The sequence below is a fragment of the Cervus canadensis genome, chromosome 5 (assembly GCF_019320065.1).
Source record: "Cervus canadensis isolate Bull #8, Minnesota chromosome 5, ASM1932006v1, whole genome shotgun sequence".
NCBI lineage: Eukaryota > Metazoa > Chordata > Mammalia > Artiodactyla > Cervidae > Cervus > Cervus canadensis.
Genome location: NC_057390.1, coordinates 82,610,330 through 82,627,909, shown reverse-complemented (window position 1 = coordinate 82,627,909; position 17,580 = coordinate 82,610,330). Strand labels below are relative to the sequence as shown.

The 17,580-nt window shown below is 53.7% G+C and overlaps 1 protein-coding gene across 1 annotated transcript in view; it reads left to right on the top strand.

Moving 5' to 3' along the window:
• Window positions 1-14,058, top strand: part of HPCAL1 (hippocalcin like 1) — a 116,602-nt gene extending 102,544 nt beyond the window's left edge. The window contains exons 3-5 of the mRNA XM_043469363.1: window positions 7,580-7,975; window positions 10,783-10,888; window positions 13,174-14,058. Of these exons, the coding sequence (XP_043325298.1) occupies window positions 7,598-7,975; window positions 10,783-10,888; window positions 13,174-13,271 (582 nt within the window). The 5' untranslated portion in view covers window positions 7,580-7,597 and the 3' untranslated portion in view covers window positions 13,272-14,058. The remainder of the gene's footprint in view (window positions 1-7,579; window positions 7,976-10,782; window positions 10,889-13,173) is intronic.
• Window positions 14,059-17,580: the final 3,522 nt, after the last annotated feature.

Below are 17,580 nucleotides of genomic sequence, written 5' to 3'. Positions count from 1 at the left end.
TGTCCGTGGAATTCTCCAGGCCAAGAGTACTGGAGTGGGTAGCCATTCCCTTCTCCAGGGGATCTTCCTGATCCAGGGACTGAACCTGGGTCTCCTGCATTGCAGGCAGATTCTTTATCATTTGAGCCACCATTAAAGCTGACTGGGAGGGCTGGTGGAGCTTTATTTGACATTCATGGGCCCCTTCATGGCTTCACAGTGAGAGTCCCAGGGGGAAGGCTGTCTTGCAGAGGAGGTGGTCACCAGCTAGGAGCACCTCCTTGGCCTCCATCTCTGCCCATGGACTCCGGTGCTGAAAGCGCCCTGGGAAGTTCCCAGCTCCACCTGCCCCAGACAAGCTTCTGTTCCCAGAAGCCTCAGTTCTTTGTCTCTAAGATGCTGATGATGCAGATGGCCTTGCCTCCTCCCAGCCTGGCTGAGCATGACCCCTACCCGTAGCACCTGGAATCTGCCACGTGCCCTAGAGCTGACCTGTGGGATCGAGCCTCCGGTGGCTTCTCAAGTCCCCCTTGTCATTCAATGTGGCTTCCACCTGCCATCTTCCTATCAGACTGCCTCGGCCCTGTGTGGGAATGAAGGATTCCTCGTCAGAGGCTGGCCTTCCTCTTGCTCCCCACTCCCCACCTCTTTGTGTCACTTATTATGCCCCATCTGTATGCCACAAGGAGCCATGAGAACAGGCCCTGTGTCCCCAGCCACTTGGAGGGCCAAGGGGACTGGAATATCCTGGGCACACCCCGTGCACCCGGCCTGACCCCAGGCCCCGAGGACATGCAGAGGGCGACGGTGGCCTGCACTCCTGGGCTGAGGCTCACGGGGAGCAGAGCGCCAGCTAGTGGACACGTGGGCACAAGCGTTTGCACAGTTAACGTTTGCTCCCTGTTTTTCGGGTGCAGGGTGTGATGAGGCTCGCAGGGCTCGTAGACAACGAGCTTCCAGATTCTTCCAGGGAATGCTGCAGCGCCTTCTCCGACTCCATTGATTTTCTTGGGAGGAGGGGAGCGTTCGCCCATATGGTGAGAGGCTTCCCCATCTCAGAGAGGGGCACAGGGTTCTTCAACCGGGGACCTCTAGACTCAGGGATCCTAGACGATCAGACCCCAAAGGGGCCCAGAGTGGTCTTTCCACTGCCCAACCCTCCCTGAAATACACCCCGCCCTTTTAAAACTTGTGGTAAAACACAGACACAACATAGACATGACCATCTCAGCCATTTCTAAGTGTGCAGTTCAGTTGTGTTCAGTACATTCGGACTGTTGTGAAACCAGTCATCTCCACTCTTTTCATCTAAGCTCAGCTTGTGCTCTTAGGGGATTTCTACAACCATAAATCCCCCCAACCCTGGATTTTTACCTGACACCCCAGGGGTCTTTGACATCCTTGTAACTGCCTTGAACTTGCTATGGCAGTTCAGTCCGGTCGCTCAGTTGTGTCCAACTCTTTGCGATCCCATGGGCTACAGCATGCCAGGCTTCCCTGTCCATCACCAACTCCTGGAGTTTACTCATGTCCATTGAGTCGGTGATGCCATCCAACCATCTCATCCTCTGTGGTCCCCTTCTCCTCCCGCCTTCAGTCTTTCCCAGCATCAGGGTCTTGTCAAAGGAGTCAGCTCTTCGCATCAGGTGGCCAAAGGATTGGAGTTTCAGCTTCAGCACCGGTCCTTCCAATGAATATTCAGGACTGATTTCCTTTAGGATGGACTGGTTGGATCTCCTTGCAGTCCCAGGGACTCTCAAGAGTCTTCTCCAACATCACAGTTCAAACTCATCAATTCTTCAGCAGTCAGCTTTATAGTCCAACTCTCACATCCATACATGACTACTGGAAAAACCATAGCCTTGACTAGACAGACCTTTGTTGGCAATGCCTCTGCTTTTTAATATGCTGTCTAGGTTGGTCATAATTTTCTTCCAAGGAGCAAACGTCTTTTAATTTCATGGCTGCAATCACCATCTGCAGTGATTTTGGAGCCCCCCAAAATAAAGTATCTGTTTCCATTGTTTCCCCATCTATTTGCCATGAAGTGATGGGACCAGATGCCATGATCTTAGTTTTCTGAACGTTGAGTTTTAAGCCAACTTTTTCACTCTCCTCTTTCACTTTCATCAAAAGGCTCTTTAGTTCTTCTTCACTTTCTGCCATAAGGGTGGTAACATCTGCATATCTGAGGTTATTGATATTTCTCCCGGTAATCTTGATTCCAGCTTGTGCTTCATCCAGCCCAGCGTTTCTCATGATGTACTCTGCATATAAATTAAATAAGCAGGGTGACAATATACAACCTTGACATACTCCTTTCCTGATTTGGAACCACCAGCCTGTTGTTCCATGTCCAGTTCTAATTGTTGCTTCCTGACCTGCATACAGGTTTCTCTAGAGGCAGGTCAGGTGGTCTGGTATTCCCATTTCTTGAAGAATTTTCCACAGTTTGTTGTGATCCACACAGTCAAAAGCTTTGGCATAGTCAATAAAAAGAAATAGATGTTTCTCTGGAACTCTCTTGCCTTTTCGATGATCCAATGGATGTTGGCAATTAGATCTCTGGTTCCTCTGCCTTTTCTAAATCTAGCTTGAACGTCTGGAAGTTCACGGTTCATGTACTGCTGAAACCTGGCTTGGGGAATTTTGAGCATTACTTAGCTAGCGTGTGAGTTGAGTACAATTGTGCAGTAGTTTGAGCATTCTTTGGCATTGCCTTTCTTTGGGGTTGAAATGAAAACTGACCTTTTCCAGTCCTGTGGCCACTGCTGAGTTTTCCAAATTTGCTGGAATATTGAGTGCACTTTCACAGCATTATCTTTGAGGATTTGAAATAGCTCAACTGGAATTCCATCATCTCCACCAGCTTTGTTCATAGCGATGCTTCCTAAGGCCCACTTGACTTCACATTCCAGGATGTCTGGCTCTAGGTGAGTGATCACACTATCATGATTATCTGGGTTATGAAGATCTTTTTTGTATAGTTCTGTGTATTCTTGCCACCTCTTCTTAAATTTCTGCTTCTGTTAGGTCCATACCATTTCTGTCCTTTATTGTGCCCATCTTTGCATGAAATGTTCCCTTGGTATTTCTAATTTTCTTGAAGAGATCTCTAGTCTTTTCCATCCTATTGTTTTCCTCTATTTCTTTGCATTGATCACTGAGGAAGGCTTTCTTATCTCTCCTTGCTATTCTTTGGAACTCTGCATTCAAATAGGTATATCTTTCTTTTTCTCCTTTGCCTTTTGCTTCTCTTCTTTACACAGCTATTTATAAGGCCTCCTCAGACAACCATTTTGTCTTCTTGCATTTCTTTTTCTTGAGGATGGTCTTGATCCCTGCCTCCTGTACAGTGTCATGAACCTCCGTCCATAGTTCTTCAGCCACTCTATCTATCAGATCTAATCCCTTGAATCTATTTCTCACTTCCACTGTATAATCATAAGGGATTTGATTTAGGTCATACCTGAATGGTCTAGTGGTTTTCCCTACTTTCTTCAATTTAAGTCTGAATTTGGCAATAAGGAGTTCATGATCTGAGCCACAGTCAGCTCCCGGTCTTGTTTTTGCTGACTCTATAGAGCTTCTCCATCTTTGGCTGCAAAGAATATAATCAATCTGATTTTGGTGTTGACCATCTGGTAATGTCCATGTGTAGAGTCTTCTCTTATATTGTTGGAAGAGGGTGTTTGCTATGACCAGTGGGTTCTATTGGCAAAACTCTATTAGCCTTTGCCCTGCTTCATTCTGTACTCCAAGGCCAAGTTTGCCTATTACTCCAGGTATTTCTTGACTTCCTACTTTTGCATTCCAGTTCCCTATAATGAAACGGACATCTTTTTTGGGTGTTAATTCTAGAAGGTCTTGTAGGTCTTCATAGAACCATTCAACTTCAGCTTCTTTGGCATTAGTGGTTGGGGTATAGGCTTGAATTACTGTGATATTGAATGGTTTGCCTTGGAAATGAACAGATATTATTCTGTCATTTTTTTTTTTTTTATTCTGTCATTTTTAAGTTTGCATCCAAGTACTGCATTTTGGACTCTTATTGACTATGGTGGCTATTCCATTTCTTCTAAGGCATTCTTGCCCACAGTAGTAGATATAATGGTCATCTGAGTTAAATTCACCCATTCTAATCCATTTTAGTTCACTGATTCCTAAAATGTCGATGTTCACTCTTGCCGTCTCCTGTTTGACCACTTCCAACTTGCCTTGATTCATGGACCTAACATTCCAGGTTCCTATGCAATATTGCTCTTTACAGCATCAGATTTTACTTCCATCACCAGTCACATCGACAACTGGGTGTTGTTTTTGCTTTGGCTCCATCTCTTCATTCTTTCTGGAGTTATTTCTCCACTGATCTCCAGTAGCATATTGGGCACCTACCAACCTGGGGAGTTCATCGTTCAGTGTCCTATGGCAAAAATACATGCTACTGACTTTTAAAGGGTAACGCTCTAAGTCAGCCCTTTAATTCAGCTGACTGAATGTGGTCAAAAATCAAAGCAAAGGTGGCGGCTGGGGGTCGGGGGGGGGCCCTACTTCAGAGCTGTGAGGTCTTCCTAAAGGAGGCTGGACACTCAGTGATCGATTCCTGCCACAGCGTCCTAAAAAATGCGGTCTCCCATCAGCCCTGAGTTTGACAGCTGCAGATGTTACTCACTCAACCTTCAAGACAATGGCAGGAAAGCATGTTTTTCCACCGTTTCTTGATAGTTTTACCCCCAAAGTAAAATTTACTTTTTTGTTTCCTAAACACATCCCTCAAATTCTCCCTGCCTTTCTTTTCTTCTCTGTACAGCTGAGAGTGCCAGGCCTACCCTGCCCACTTCCCAGGGTTCAAGGTCAATTGTTGAGCCCTGTAGTCAAGCTCAAGATGGACTCCTGGTCACATCCTAGTCACATTGCAGCTCCAGGGAAAGTTACTTACCGCCCCCAGGCCTCAGTTTCACCATTTATAAAATGGTCTGCACAGCCCCTGGCCCAGCTTGAGTGCTTGATGAACTGTGGCTGCAGTTAGAATGACTGTGGTGGGGTTTTTGATGCTGCAATGAACCAATGTGGGTGCCTCTCCTGCCTCCCATGTGCTCTGGCCTTGAAGAACTCTTTTCAAAGGCAAGATCCATGCCTGATGTGCCCATCTCAGAGTCTTGCCATCCCGTGAGCCCCAGAACCCTCAGGAAAGTCCCCCCTGCACTGCTTCCCCCAGAGGGGCCAGGATGCATCCAGGCTCTGTTGGAATGCCAGCTTTGCCAGAGACCGCCTCCCTGGTGGCTCAGATAATAAAGAATCTGCCTGCAGTGCAGTAAGCCTGGGTTTGATCCCTGGGTCAGGAAGGCCCCCTGGAGAAGGAAATGGCAACCCTCTCCAGTATTCTTGCCTGGAGAATCCCATGGACAGAGGAGCCTGGTGGGCTACAGTCTACGGGGTCACAAAGAGTCAGACACGACTGAGTGACTAACACACTTACTTGCCTCCAGAGTTAGCAGGTGTGTGTACACAACCAGGACCACCACCACCATGGCAGGAAGACCCACTCCCCCCACACTGACACCCACTCTGAGCCAGGCCTGGGGAGGGAAGAGGACTGTGAAGCCTCACATGTCTGCCTGTGGGGACATGTGAGAAGGGCTGGGAAAGCTGAAGCCTCCCCAGGCAGACCTCGGAGCCCCTGGCCGTCACCTCCTAGCAATTGTGTTGACCGTCCTTGTCCCATCCCCGATATGGTCCCTTCCTCTCCATAAACATTTGTTACATCAGGCGGAGGAGGAATTAGGAGTTTGGCATCTTGTGGATCTTAAAGAATACAAATCGCCAACACATTCTGAGGCCATCTGATACGGTGGTTCTGAGCGGCGGTTTGGTTTTCACTGAGGCAAATGGATTCAGAAGGGAAAGATCCTGGGAATTCGCTGGCGGTCCAGTGTTTAGGGCTCGGTGCTTTCACTGCCAGGGCCCAGGGTTCGATCCAGGCTCAGGGAACTAAGATCCTACAAGCTGTGCCGTGCAGCCAAAAAAAAAAAAAAAAAAAGATATGAAAGGACCGACCCTGAGCTCTCAGAGCCCAGAGCTTCCCGGAAGGTGGCTTGTTTCCATGATGAAAAGAGAAGGAATGCTTTAGGGAAAGGATGTGCATTGACTATCGAAGGCAGCCGGGAAGGCCATGTTCATGACCACATTGTCCTCCCACCCTCCCCAGTACTGTCCTCCCCTAGCTGCCCCCAGGAAGTTGTGAGACGGGGCCGGACGATTGGGTCCAAGGGCTGGCTTCACCTCCAGAGCCTCCCGGTCGGCTTCCTCCCTGGTGAAGCGGGACGAATGCAGGCGAGGTGCCTGATTAAAACAAAAGTGTCCCACGTCCATGGACCTTCTTGTGGTTGTCCCTGACACCGGCAGGTCAGGAGTTAAGCCTTTGGGAACTGCACGGCCCCCAGCACAGGCTTCTGCCCCAGGGACACTGATGCCACGTGTTATCAGCTCAGTTCCCTGGGCAGCTGTCTTAGCACTGCACCCTGGACAGCTTCAAAAACAGAAATGTATTCTCTCACAGTTCTGGGAGGCTGACGTCTGAGATCAAGGTGTCAGCAGGCCTGGCTCCTTCTGAGGCCTCTCTCGTTGGCCCATCGATAGCCGTCTTCTCCCTGTGTCCTCACGTGGCCTTTCCTCTGGGTCTGTGTCCCAAGCTCCTCTATTCAAGGGCACCAGTTAGATTGGAAAGCTCCCTTGGAGGAAAACATGGCAACCCACTCCCATATTCTTGCCTGGAAAATCCCGTGGACAGAGGAGCCTGGTGGGCTACAGTCCATGGGGTCACAAAGAGTCAGACACGACTGAAGCGATGTAGCATGCATGCAGGGTCAGTCTTCTGTGCAGGCATTAGGGGAAAACTCCATGGAGAGCATGCATTTGCATGCCTGCAATTGCCTGGGACTTTACTATGCACACTGGAGACATCCTTTTGGTGCTAATTCCAGATCCACACTTCCCCCACCCCCACCCCATGCTCCCAACCATAGGGTTTCTCAGAGGCCAAAACAAGAAGGGATTCCTTAAAAGTTTCTGGATGCCTGTTCTAAGGATAAAATCAGAATGTGGTGCCTGAAAGAGGAAAGAAATGCTCAGAACACGGGGCGTGGGCTACAGTCAGAGTGACAGTTTTGCTGGGAGCTGATGAGGGTAATGAGAGGAAGGGTTTCAGCCTCCAGTCTTGTACAAACCCTGCTGGGCACTCGAAAAGGGCCTCATTCCTGTTGATTTTATGTGGCCGTTTTCTCCACGTTTCCAATTCTGGAGGTCAGGATAGGTCTTGCAGTGCCAGGCGGCCAGTCCTGCCTGACTCCACTGGAGCACCCCGCCTTCCTGGTGGTACATAGGCTAAGGGTCCCCCTCCCCTCCGGGGTCCCCCTCTCTGTGGGGGGTCCTACACATGCTGGGACATCTCATCACCATGATGGCCGGAGTCAGGCCTCTCCAGCCACTGGTGGGGGACACTCGAGGGGTAGTCCTCCGTCCTGCTGGGCGGCCATGGACGGTGGGGAGCCCTCCCCTGCGCCCCCCCCACCCCATCTCCAGCTGGGCCTCTGTCTTGCAGGTGTCCCTGCCGGCGGCCATGGGCAAGCAAAACAGCAAGCTGCGACCCGAAGTGCTGCAGGACCTGCGGGAGAACACGGAGTTCACGGACCATGAGCTGCAGGAGTGGTACAAGGGCTTCCTCAAGGACTGCCCCACCGGCCACCTGACCGTGGACGAGTTCAAGAAGATCTACGCGAACTTCTTCCCCTACGGCGACGCCTCCAAGTTCGCCGAGCACGTCTTCCGCACCTTCGACACCAACGGCGACGGCACCATAGACTTCCGGGAGTTCATCATCGCGCTGAGCGTGACCTCGCGGGGCAAGCTGGAGCAGAAGCTCAAGTGGGCCTTCAGCATGTACGACCTCGACGGCAACGGCTACATCAGCCGCAGCGAGATGCTGGAGATCGTGCAGGTGCGCCCAGGGGGCGGGGCTGGCCCTGGGGCGGGGCCTTAGCAGACCCCGCCCACTCTGGACAGCGCGCGACTCCTCGGCCCGCCTCTGGCCCTTCCGGGCCACGTGGCTGCCTGCCCCTCTTTCCTGCCCTTTGGAAAATGACTAGTTGTCACCTGACCAAGCAGGCCCTTGCAGATGTTGATGAGAATAGCCATTGTTGGGCTTCCCAGATGGCGGCAGTTGGCGGTTTAGTCGCTAAGTCCTGTCTGACTCTTGCTACCCCATGGCCTGTGTAGCCTGCAGGCTCCTCTATCCATGGGATTCTCGAGGCAAGAATACTGGAGTGGGTTGTCATTTCCTTCTCCAGGGGGAATCTTCCCAACCCAGGGATCGAACCCGGGTCTCCTGTATTGCAGGCAGATTCTTTACCGACTGAGCTATGGTGGAGCTAGTGGTAAAAACCCACCTACCAATGCAGGAGAAGGACCATTGTTTGCCGATCCTTGGCGGTAAAAAGCCCTGGCCTACACGCCGTTGATGAGCTGTGGTCTTCCCAGCTCTAAGGGGAGGAGGGTGTCATTTTCTGCACTTCACAAACTCTGAGAGGAGGCGTGGGGTGGTGGGGGGCGGCAGGGGTGTGATATCCTGAGAGTTAACAATTGTTGTTCAGTCGCTCAGTCATGTCCATCTCTTTGCCACCCCATGGACGGCAGCACGCCAGGCTTCCCTGTCCCTCACCATCCCTCAGAGTTTGCTCAGACTCATGTCCATTGAGTCAGTGATGCCATCCAACCATCTCATCCTCTGTCATTCCATTCACTTCCTGCCCTCAATCTTTCCCGGCATCAGTGTCTTTTCCAGTGAGTCGGCTCTTCGCGTCAGGTGGTCATAGTAACAGAGCTGAGAATTATAATGGAAAGGACCCTTGACACTGGCAGAAGGCACCTGCCAAGACCTTTTCGTATTCCCCTATTTAAGAATGCAACAGACAGCTTGTCATATCCTCAGGAACACACAATTGTAAAGCCAAACTGAACCATTAATGGTGACAGAATAAGCTCTGGCCCAGGAAGCACCACCTCAGAAAGCTCTTCTCTCCTATCAACAACGCGGGTGAGGGAAGCTGTTTTCCAGCAAGAAAAAAAGTTTTGTTCACTCCCCTGGGTTCCCGGGTGTGTGGTAGAGAGCCACAGAGCCTCTGCTCCCTGGGTCCCCACCCCCTGCACCCCTACTCCTGGAGCCTGGGAACTCAGTTCTGGAACTCCTTAGAGGAGGTATTCTCCAGTCTACATGGAGGGAACTTCTGGACTAAACCGCACGCAGAGGATATCAAACTCAGGAACTCCTTGATCAGCAGCAAGTAGCCTGACCTGATTCCCAAACAGGTGGTTTTCATGCCATGAGAATAAACCAGCACAGGTTCAGGAGAAACCGTGCTTCAGCCGTTGATCCTGGCTCTTAGCAATAAGCAGCGGTAGAAGGAAGAAATTGGCTTCTGGGCAATCACCTGTCCCGACCCACCTGCTGGCCCTTACCCTCCTCTGTCACTGGCCAAGCAGACTGCCCCGGCCAAAGCTTACAGACACGGCAGAGCCATGAGAGCCGTGAGGGGCACCTCTCCTATCTGGACAGGATCTGGCTGCTCGGCCCCCAGACCAAGTTCCCAAACCCTGAGCACTTGCCCCCATGTTGGCAGAGGCTAAGCAGGACGCCTGGCTGCTACACCTTCATCAAAATGGGCTGGGCTCCAAGTGCATCACAGCCCAGCAGAGACAGGGAGGGTCTTGGCTCGGCCTTCTCCGCACTCAGACGAGTGCCTGGCGCTGTCCCAGGAGGGGGGCCTGTCCCAGGAGGCCCTGAAAGACACACTTGCTGTGCGGTGAGGCCTGGTCACCCCTGCCTGCAGGTGGAGAGGGACCAAGGAGTGCAGAGTGTGATAGATACAAGAAGCCTCACTGGGTCATTCTTTTTGGTTTGGTTTTGTAGACCTGCTTTTTAAGACATTACAGCTTCCAGGTTTCTGCTGTTCTTGGTCTGTTGTTTGAGGAATGAGAGTATCAGTCAAGCCATGTCCCCGTAGAATCCCCCAGTGGCACAGCCCCCTCCTGCTCTCATGTTACTCTTATGAGCTGCTGGTCACCGGCTTCATCATGGCCCCTTGAACACACACACACACACACTGATGCACATACATACACGCACACACCACGGGCCTGGACTCTTGGATAGAAATGGCCTGTGCGGTGCCGAGCCCATGGACGGCAGTGTCCTGAAGAGAAGGTTCTCGGTCCTGCTGGAGAGACCCATGGGCCCCGGGCCTGTCCTTTCTGGGGCTGGTGATATGGTTTCCCCTGTGAGTTTCAGGGGCTGTCTTTTTTTGCTCCTCACCGAGGTACAGCAATCCTGTAGTCAAATATTTGTGGCTAAGCGTGCCGCGTGATGCACACTGTGCACACATATGTCCGTGTCACCGCCAGTGAGTTAGGGAGCGTCCCCAGCCCCCCCAGAAGGCCTGAGAGCTGTCCCACCTCCCGCCACCAGACAAACCCAGTCTTGCCACAGTCACAGTGGGTCGTTTCACCTGTTCTTAAACCTCACATAAATGAGGCTGGCTTCCTTTTGCTCACGTGCTGTCTGCAACATGCATGCACGCTATTGGGAAAAGCCCTGGAACATTCCAGCTGGGGAGGATCCTGGAGCTGGTGGACAGCCCGGCCTCTCCTCCTGCCGTGGGCGAGGGTTGGGGGGGCAGATCAGGCCTGTGTCCCATCCCCCCAGGAGCACCCGGAACCTCTAAGCACACGCATCTGTGTTCCCCTTTGCAGGCGATATATAAAATGGTGTCCTCTGTGATGAAGATGCCGGAGGACGAGTCCACACCGGAGAAACGCACAGACAAGATCTTCAGGCAGATGGACACCAACAATGACGGTAGGACACCGCATGTCTGCCGCGCTGCTGGGAGCAGAGAGGCGTTTGGGGCCCCTCCCCACAGTTTCTGGGACCTTGCCCAGCCCACACCCGGCCCTCCACAGTCAATGAAGCTATGCTGAGGGTTGGGCTTCAGAGTCCAGGAGCACCTGGGCCTATGTCCTGCCCCCTGAGCAGTAGTCTCCTCGTTTCTAGAATGGGGACACCGTGGGCCTGTGGGCATGTCCCAGGGGAGAAGAGGCAGGTGTGTCCATAGCACCTGGGCCCCCGAGGGGTTGGGATCAGGCTCCCGGGTGGTAGATGGATGGATGGCCCCCCACCATCCCTCCTCCAGGCCCCAGTCGCCCTGGCGACTCTGTTGGGAGGTGCTGGCCTGCAGCAGCTGTACCAGGCTCGCTGGGACCACACCACAGCAGAAGTGGTGGGTTCCAGGGGGCGGCCGTGGAGGCCTGGCAGGGACGACGTGCCCTGTGTTTCCTTCTCTGCCTCAACTGTGAGCTTCTTTGGGATCCACGCTGGGGAGGGTAACCATGAAACAGGATGGATCTGCACGAAGTGCAGCCCCAGAGCCTTGTCAGATTTGCTTTTGAAGGATAAAGAAATGCAGCATTTAGAAAAGAAAAAGAGAAAATACCCGCTGTGCTGTGCTTGGGGGTTGAAAATAAGCTAATGCACAGGAAAGCCCCATACACCCCCCCACCCTGCTCCCTGTCCCACCCCGGCCAAACCTTAAAGTGCAGTTTACAGATGAAGGCAAAAGACTGAGCCAGCGGTGTAGAGACGTGGTGGGGCTGCAGGCACATCAACCCATGAAGACAGTTTTCAAAACACGATCAACGTAAGACAAGACAGCCTCACTCCTGGCGTGGCCTTTGGGCAGATTCAAAACATGTCTTCCACCCTCCAGGGTAGCAAGGCACAGGCTTTGGGTTCAATAGACTTGTTCCACCAGTCTTGGCTTTTCCGAACCCCGGTTTACTCTTCTGTGAAATGGGGATAATAATTCAGTCTCTTGTGGTTGTGAGGATCCAGAGGATCTGCTCTGACCGCTCAGCTCTGTGCATCTTCCCAGGCTGTCCGTGAACCGAGGCCCGCACTTCTCCTGTGAGCCCCGGGATCTGCCCTGAAGCTTGGGGAGGGGGCAGGAGAGGCGATGTTGGAGGAGAGAAGAGTGAAGCAGGGGTGTGCAGAGAAGTTGTCCTTCTCTGGGTTGCCCCACACCCTTCCCACCTTCCCGGCCCACCCTCAGAAAGCACAGGTAGTCGCTGAGGCCACAGGTCCTGAGTCTGGCGGAGCACGAGGAGCACCCCGATGGCTGCAGGACAGACTGTGCCCAGGGGCCCCCAGCCCCTTGCCAGCCCTGCTTTCTGCCTAGAGGAGAGGCCAGTGCTTTCATTAGCTCCTTGCCCTGAGTAAGTAAAGTGTTAATCACTCAGTCGTGCCCGACTCTTTGCGACCCCCATGGACTGCAGCCCACCAGGCTCCTGTGTCCATGAGATTTTCCAGGCAAGGATACTGGAGTGGGTTGCCATTTCCTTCTCCAGGGAATCTTCCTGACCCAGGGATCGAACCCGGGTCTCCGGTACTGCAGGCAGATTCTTTACCAACGGAGCTACAAGGGAAGCCCGTTGCCCTGAGTGGTCAGGGTAAAGTCCCTGTTAACCGTACGAACGGTCACAAAGCCCAGTAGCCCTCTGCATCATCCCAGGAGCCTCCTTTTCTGCCGGGGGGGTGACTGCCCCCCTTCCCAATCCATCCCTTAGCCTGGGGTGGTTTAGTCTCCTGCTGGGGATGCTCTGGGGGAGCTCACGCCTTTGAGACAGGCGTGGCTGTGATCCCCCCCAACACAGGTAAATATCCTGGGATGTGGAGAGGTGGGTCGCTTGCCTGTGGAGGCAGAGCTAAGCGCCCGCCAGTGTGCTGGGCATGGCCCCAAGCTCCTGTGTTGGGGTCCCTGGCTCTATTTCATTTTACAGCTGCAGAAGCAAGATGGAGGTTCCCCAAGGCACAGGTTGCCAGAATGCAGGGTCTGCTTCAAACCTAGGTCCCTCCCGTATCTGTATGTATCCTAGGAGAAGCACTGCCAGTGATCAGTGAAAGCCAAACAGGTTTTTCCAGAAATGCCCTCGAAGCGTGTGGAGCCTGGACAGCATCCAGCTTCAGGAGGGCTCAAGACTTGGACCCCAGGAGGCTTCCACGACGCAGGAGCTGTCCGTGTGTTCTCCTGAGGGTGGCGAACAGCGAGCATTGGCTAACTCCTGTTTCTCCCATCCTCCTTCCCGCAGGCAAACTGTCCCTGGAAGAATTCATCAAAGGTGCCAAGAGCGACCCGTCCATCGTCCGGTTGTTACAGTGTGACCCCAGCAGTGCGAGTCAGTTCTAAGGGATTGGCGTCTGGACAGTGCAGAGAAACACAGGCTTGTCTTGCCATTTAAGCTTTGCTTGCAAAAGTGGATGCCTCCTCAATCATTCCTGCTCTCCCGGGGCGGCCAGGCGACACATCACCACACCTGCCTGCCCGGCGGCTGCGCCCCACTCCTCACCTGGCCTCCTCCCGCCCCCTCCCTGCCCTGGTCCCTCCAGGGCGACTTCCCGGGGATGTGTTTACATGCAGGGCTCGCGGTGTCCTCGCTTCCGGGGCACCTCCCTGCCCACAGGGAGCCCCGAGGACACGCCGAGGATACCCGTGGGACTTTCTGAGATCGCGCCAAGGCCAGCCGATTGATCCGTGATGGTGGGTGACTCTGTGGGAAAGATGGGGACAAGAACAGAGGGAGAGGAGATGGGCAAGCCTTCCCCGTGCATGGCTCCACCCAGCTCGTTCATTTCCTCCGACCAGAACCGCTTGCACGTATATAATACTGTGGTCTCCTTTCTTTTAATATATAAATTATACGTACGGTGAAGTGAAATGTAACATGTAAGTTCCGTATTTAATGCCTTGATTGCCTTTGAAGCGTGGTTTCCTTGTGGCCTGTGATTCTCCCCCACCCTGAGCCTGGTTATTTTGTGGTATTTATGCCCTCAATCTGCCCTTCTCCAAAGGACATGCATGCGTGCCCAGGGCCGTGGAGACCCTCCCGTCCGAATCGTGAGCGCAGGTGTCTCTGTGAGGTTTGTCCTCCCTGTTGATTGGTCTGGCATTTCCTGTATTAAAATGATCAAATAAACGGGAGTTGTCCGAGTCTTGTGTTGGTCCGTGAGAGCCCCTGTTCGGCTGCCGAGGCCTGAGCGCTCTCCGGACAGGTGGCCTCCATGGGTCCAGCTGCTCATTGTAAACTGGGCCGCTCCTGTGTCCCTGCGGCCATCACTGTGTCTATAAATCCTGTACAACCTCTCCTTCCATCTCTGCCTAATGCCAAGAAATACGTGGAAATAAAACATGACTGTTCTGGGTGGGTTTGACGGCCAGGCTTCTGCCTCCTCCCCCCTCCCCCCAGCCTCTCTGCCCCCCGCCCCCAGCCCAGCCCAGCCCCGTGGTTTAATCAGCAGAGTCGTGAGACTTCACATCCCCAGCAATGACAGGGCGGAGACCCGGGGCATCCGCACCAGCTGGGAGGGCGAGCAGGCCTGGTTTCTCAGGCTGTGGCCATGGAGATGCTTCTGGTCTCAGAAGCAGCAGAAGGGGCTTTAACTGTGGGGAGGTGGGCACCACGTGCCCGCAAGTCCCATGCATTGTCGGCCTGGCTGACACCGCATCTGGGGGCATCACTGAGGATGTCCTGGGTCCTTCCGCTGCCCCATCGCCCCGCCCCTGGCCTCCAAGGCAGCTTCTGTCCACACCCTTGAATCCTTGGGGTCCCTGCAGGGTAAGTGCGGCTGACACGGGAGCCTTCCAAGACAGGACAAGAAGTGGCCCTGGCTTATTTCTTCCTTAAAAGGGAAGAGAACTTTCCAAAATTCGCCCGCCCGCCTCAGCCCGGCCAGCCTCACTTCTTGGTGCCTTGGCCTGGAGTGTGAGGTGCCTGGAGGCACCCAGGGTGACAAGGGCCCCTCCCCCAGGGGGCATGGCACCAGGAAGGGTGGACAGGACTGGGGTTCTGGTCCCAGTGTCCATCACACCCGCCCACGGGCCAGGTGAGCACTCTTGAATCTCACCTGGGGAGAGGCAGGTGATCGAGGTAAGTGGGCAGAGTGTGTAGGTTGCCCCACAGCAGGGACGCTGGCTGTTTTGCTGTTTTTAGTCATCTTAATATCCTTTAGGACTCCACGCCTGTGATAGAAAGTGTGAGCCCTGTCTGCTAGTGCCTTTGCGGTCAGTGGCATTGCCAAGTCCAAACCTTGGTGGGCAGTGTCCGCAGGGATGGGATGAGAGCAGGAGGCCAGGTGACCTGGGGCCAGGTGGACCCAGCTTGCTACCACGAGGCCACATCTGATGGTGCCTTGATGAGGGGTGCTACTAACAGGGGATATTGCCCAGTAATGAGGCACAGATGGGAGTGATCACAGGTGCAGGGTTTGCCACAGAAACAGAGTGTCTCTCCCTTGGTGGTGGTGTTTAGTCGCTAAGTCACTTTTGCAACCCCATGGACTGATCCTAAAGGAAATCAACCCTGAATATTCATTGGAAGTACTGATGCTGAAGCTTTGGCCACCTGATGTGAAGACAAGACTCATTGGAAAAGACCCTGATGCTGGGAAAGATTAAGGGCAGGAGGAGAAGGGGGCAACAGAAGATGAGATGGTTGGAAGGTATCACCGATTCAATGGACTTGAGTTTGTGCAAACTCTAGGAGATAGTGAAGGACAGGGAAGCCTGGTGTGCTGCAGTTCATGGGGTCACAAAGATCTGGACACAACTGAGCAACTTCACTTTCACTTTTCACTTTCATGCATTGGAGAAGGAAATGGCAACCCACTCCAGTGTTCTTGCCTGGAGAACCCCAGGGATGGGGAGCCTGGTGGGCTGCCATCTATGGGGTCACACAGAGTCGGACATGACTGAAGTGACTTAGCAGCAGCAGCAGCAGAGCGACTCAGTAGCAGCAGCAACAATGGACTGTAGCCTTCCAGGCTCCTTCTGTCCATGGGATTTCCCAGGCAAGAATATTGGAGTGGGTTTTCATTTCCTTCTCCAGGGGATCTTCCTGACCCAGGATTTGAACCCCATGTCTCCTACATGTGGGTTCTTTACCACTGAGCCACAGGGAAGCACCTCCCTCTGAATACATATTCATGTATATGGGTGGTGGGGTTGGGGTGGGGGGATGGGAAAGATAGAGACAATATAAGGAACTGGCTGATAGGATTATGGGGGCTGAATGGGCCCAAGATCTGCCAGCTGGAGACCTAGGAGAGTTGATGGCATTTGTTCCAGTCTGGGTCTGAAGGCAGGAGCCCGCCATCCCAGCCCAAGACCACCAGGCAGAGAACAGAGCCTCAGTTCAGCCTTCTGTTCTAGTCAGCCCTTTGGATGAGGTCCTCACCCTGATGGGGAGCCCTACGGTACTGTCTGCTAATGCAGTGTTAACCTCATCCAGAAACACCCTCACAGACACACTCAGAAGAGCGTCAAAACACCTGTCAGGACACCCATGACCCAGTCACACAGACATAAAATAGCCATCCCTGTGCTTCCACACAAATGGGAAGGGCATGGATCTGGGGTCCTGGTGGGCCCTGCCCCAACAGAAGCTCACAGAAGTCAGGGCGGTTCCTTAGGGAATCGGAGACGATGAGGACCTGCCCCAGGGAAGGAATGGGACCACTCACAGGCTTGCCCATCACTGACTCAGGACTCCCTTAGAAACCGGCCATACCCCTTGGGTCCCAGGAAGTTAATGGCAGAAGGAGAACCAGTCAGGTTATCTTACCCCCCACCCACGACAGTCCCCTTTTACTCTGTGTGTGTGTGTGTGTGTGTGTGTGTGTGTGTGCAGGGCGACAGGCAGTGTGGTTTCTGCAGGCGGGGCAGAAACCACCCTTGGTGGGACTCGGGGTCCAGTGTGGGATGTGTCTCTGTTCTGCGGGGCAGTGCCATGGACGCATGCACTAGGCACAGCCCACGTAGACAGCGGGCGTCGAGGGTCCCGTACGTCCGGCCTGCGTCAGCAGCAGGCGAGTGGCCCCTGGGGGCCAGTGTGAGGCCATGTCGGCTGCCAGCCTTGCAGCTCCTCCCTGCCCCTGGCTGGCCCGGGCTGCTTTCACAGTGGGGGCAGCCCCGGCCCCTGTCCCCAGCTTGTGGCCTCTGTGAACGTCGTGCACACCCACACACCTGCCTTTCCCAAGACTCTACGCCAATGGAGCAGAAAACTTTCTTCCAGAAGGCCACCCCTCCTCCCGGGTACCCCTCACAGCGCCCACATTTGCCTCGCTCACAGCACTCTTCCCCTTGAACTGACCTCGCAGCTCACCCCTTCCCCTCCCCGGAGCCAGTGCCCAGCCTGGCTCAGCATTAGCTGCTCAGGGTGTTCCCTTGGTGGCCTCCTGGTTAGGACTCCGGGCCTTCACTGCAGCAGCTTGGCTTCGATACTGGTTGGGGTCATGAGATCCCACAAGCTGAGCAGTGCAGCTTAAAAAAAAAAAAAAGGCAAAAAAAGCTAGAAGTTCTGAATGAGTGAGTGAATGAATGAAGAGTCAGGGTTGGGGAGTTCCCCAGTGGTAGAGTGGATAGGAGTCTACCTGCCAGTGTAGGGGACATGGGTTCAATCCCTGGCCCGGGAGGATTCCACATGCTGCCAAGCAAAGAAGCT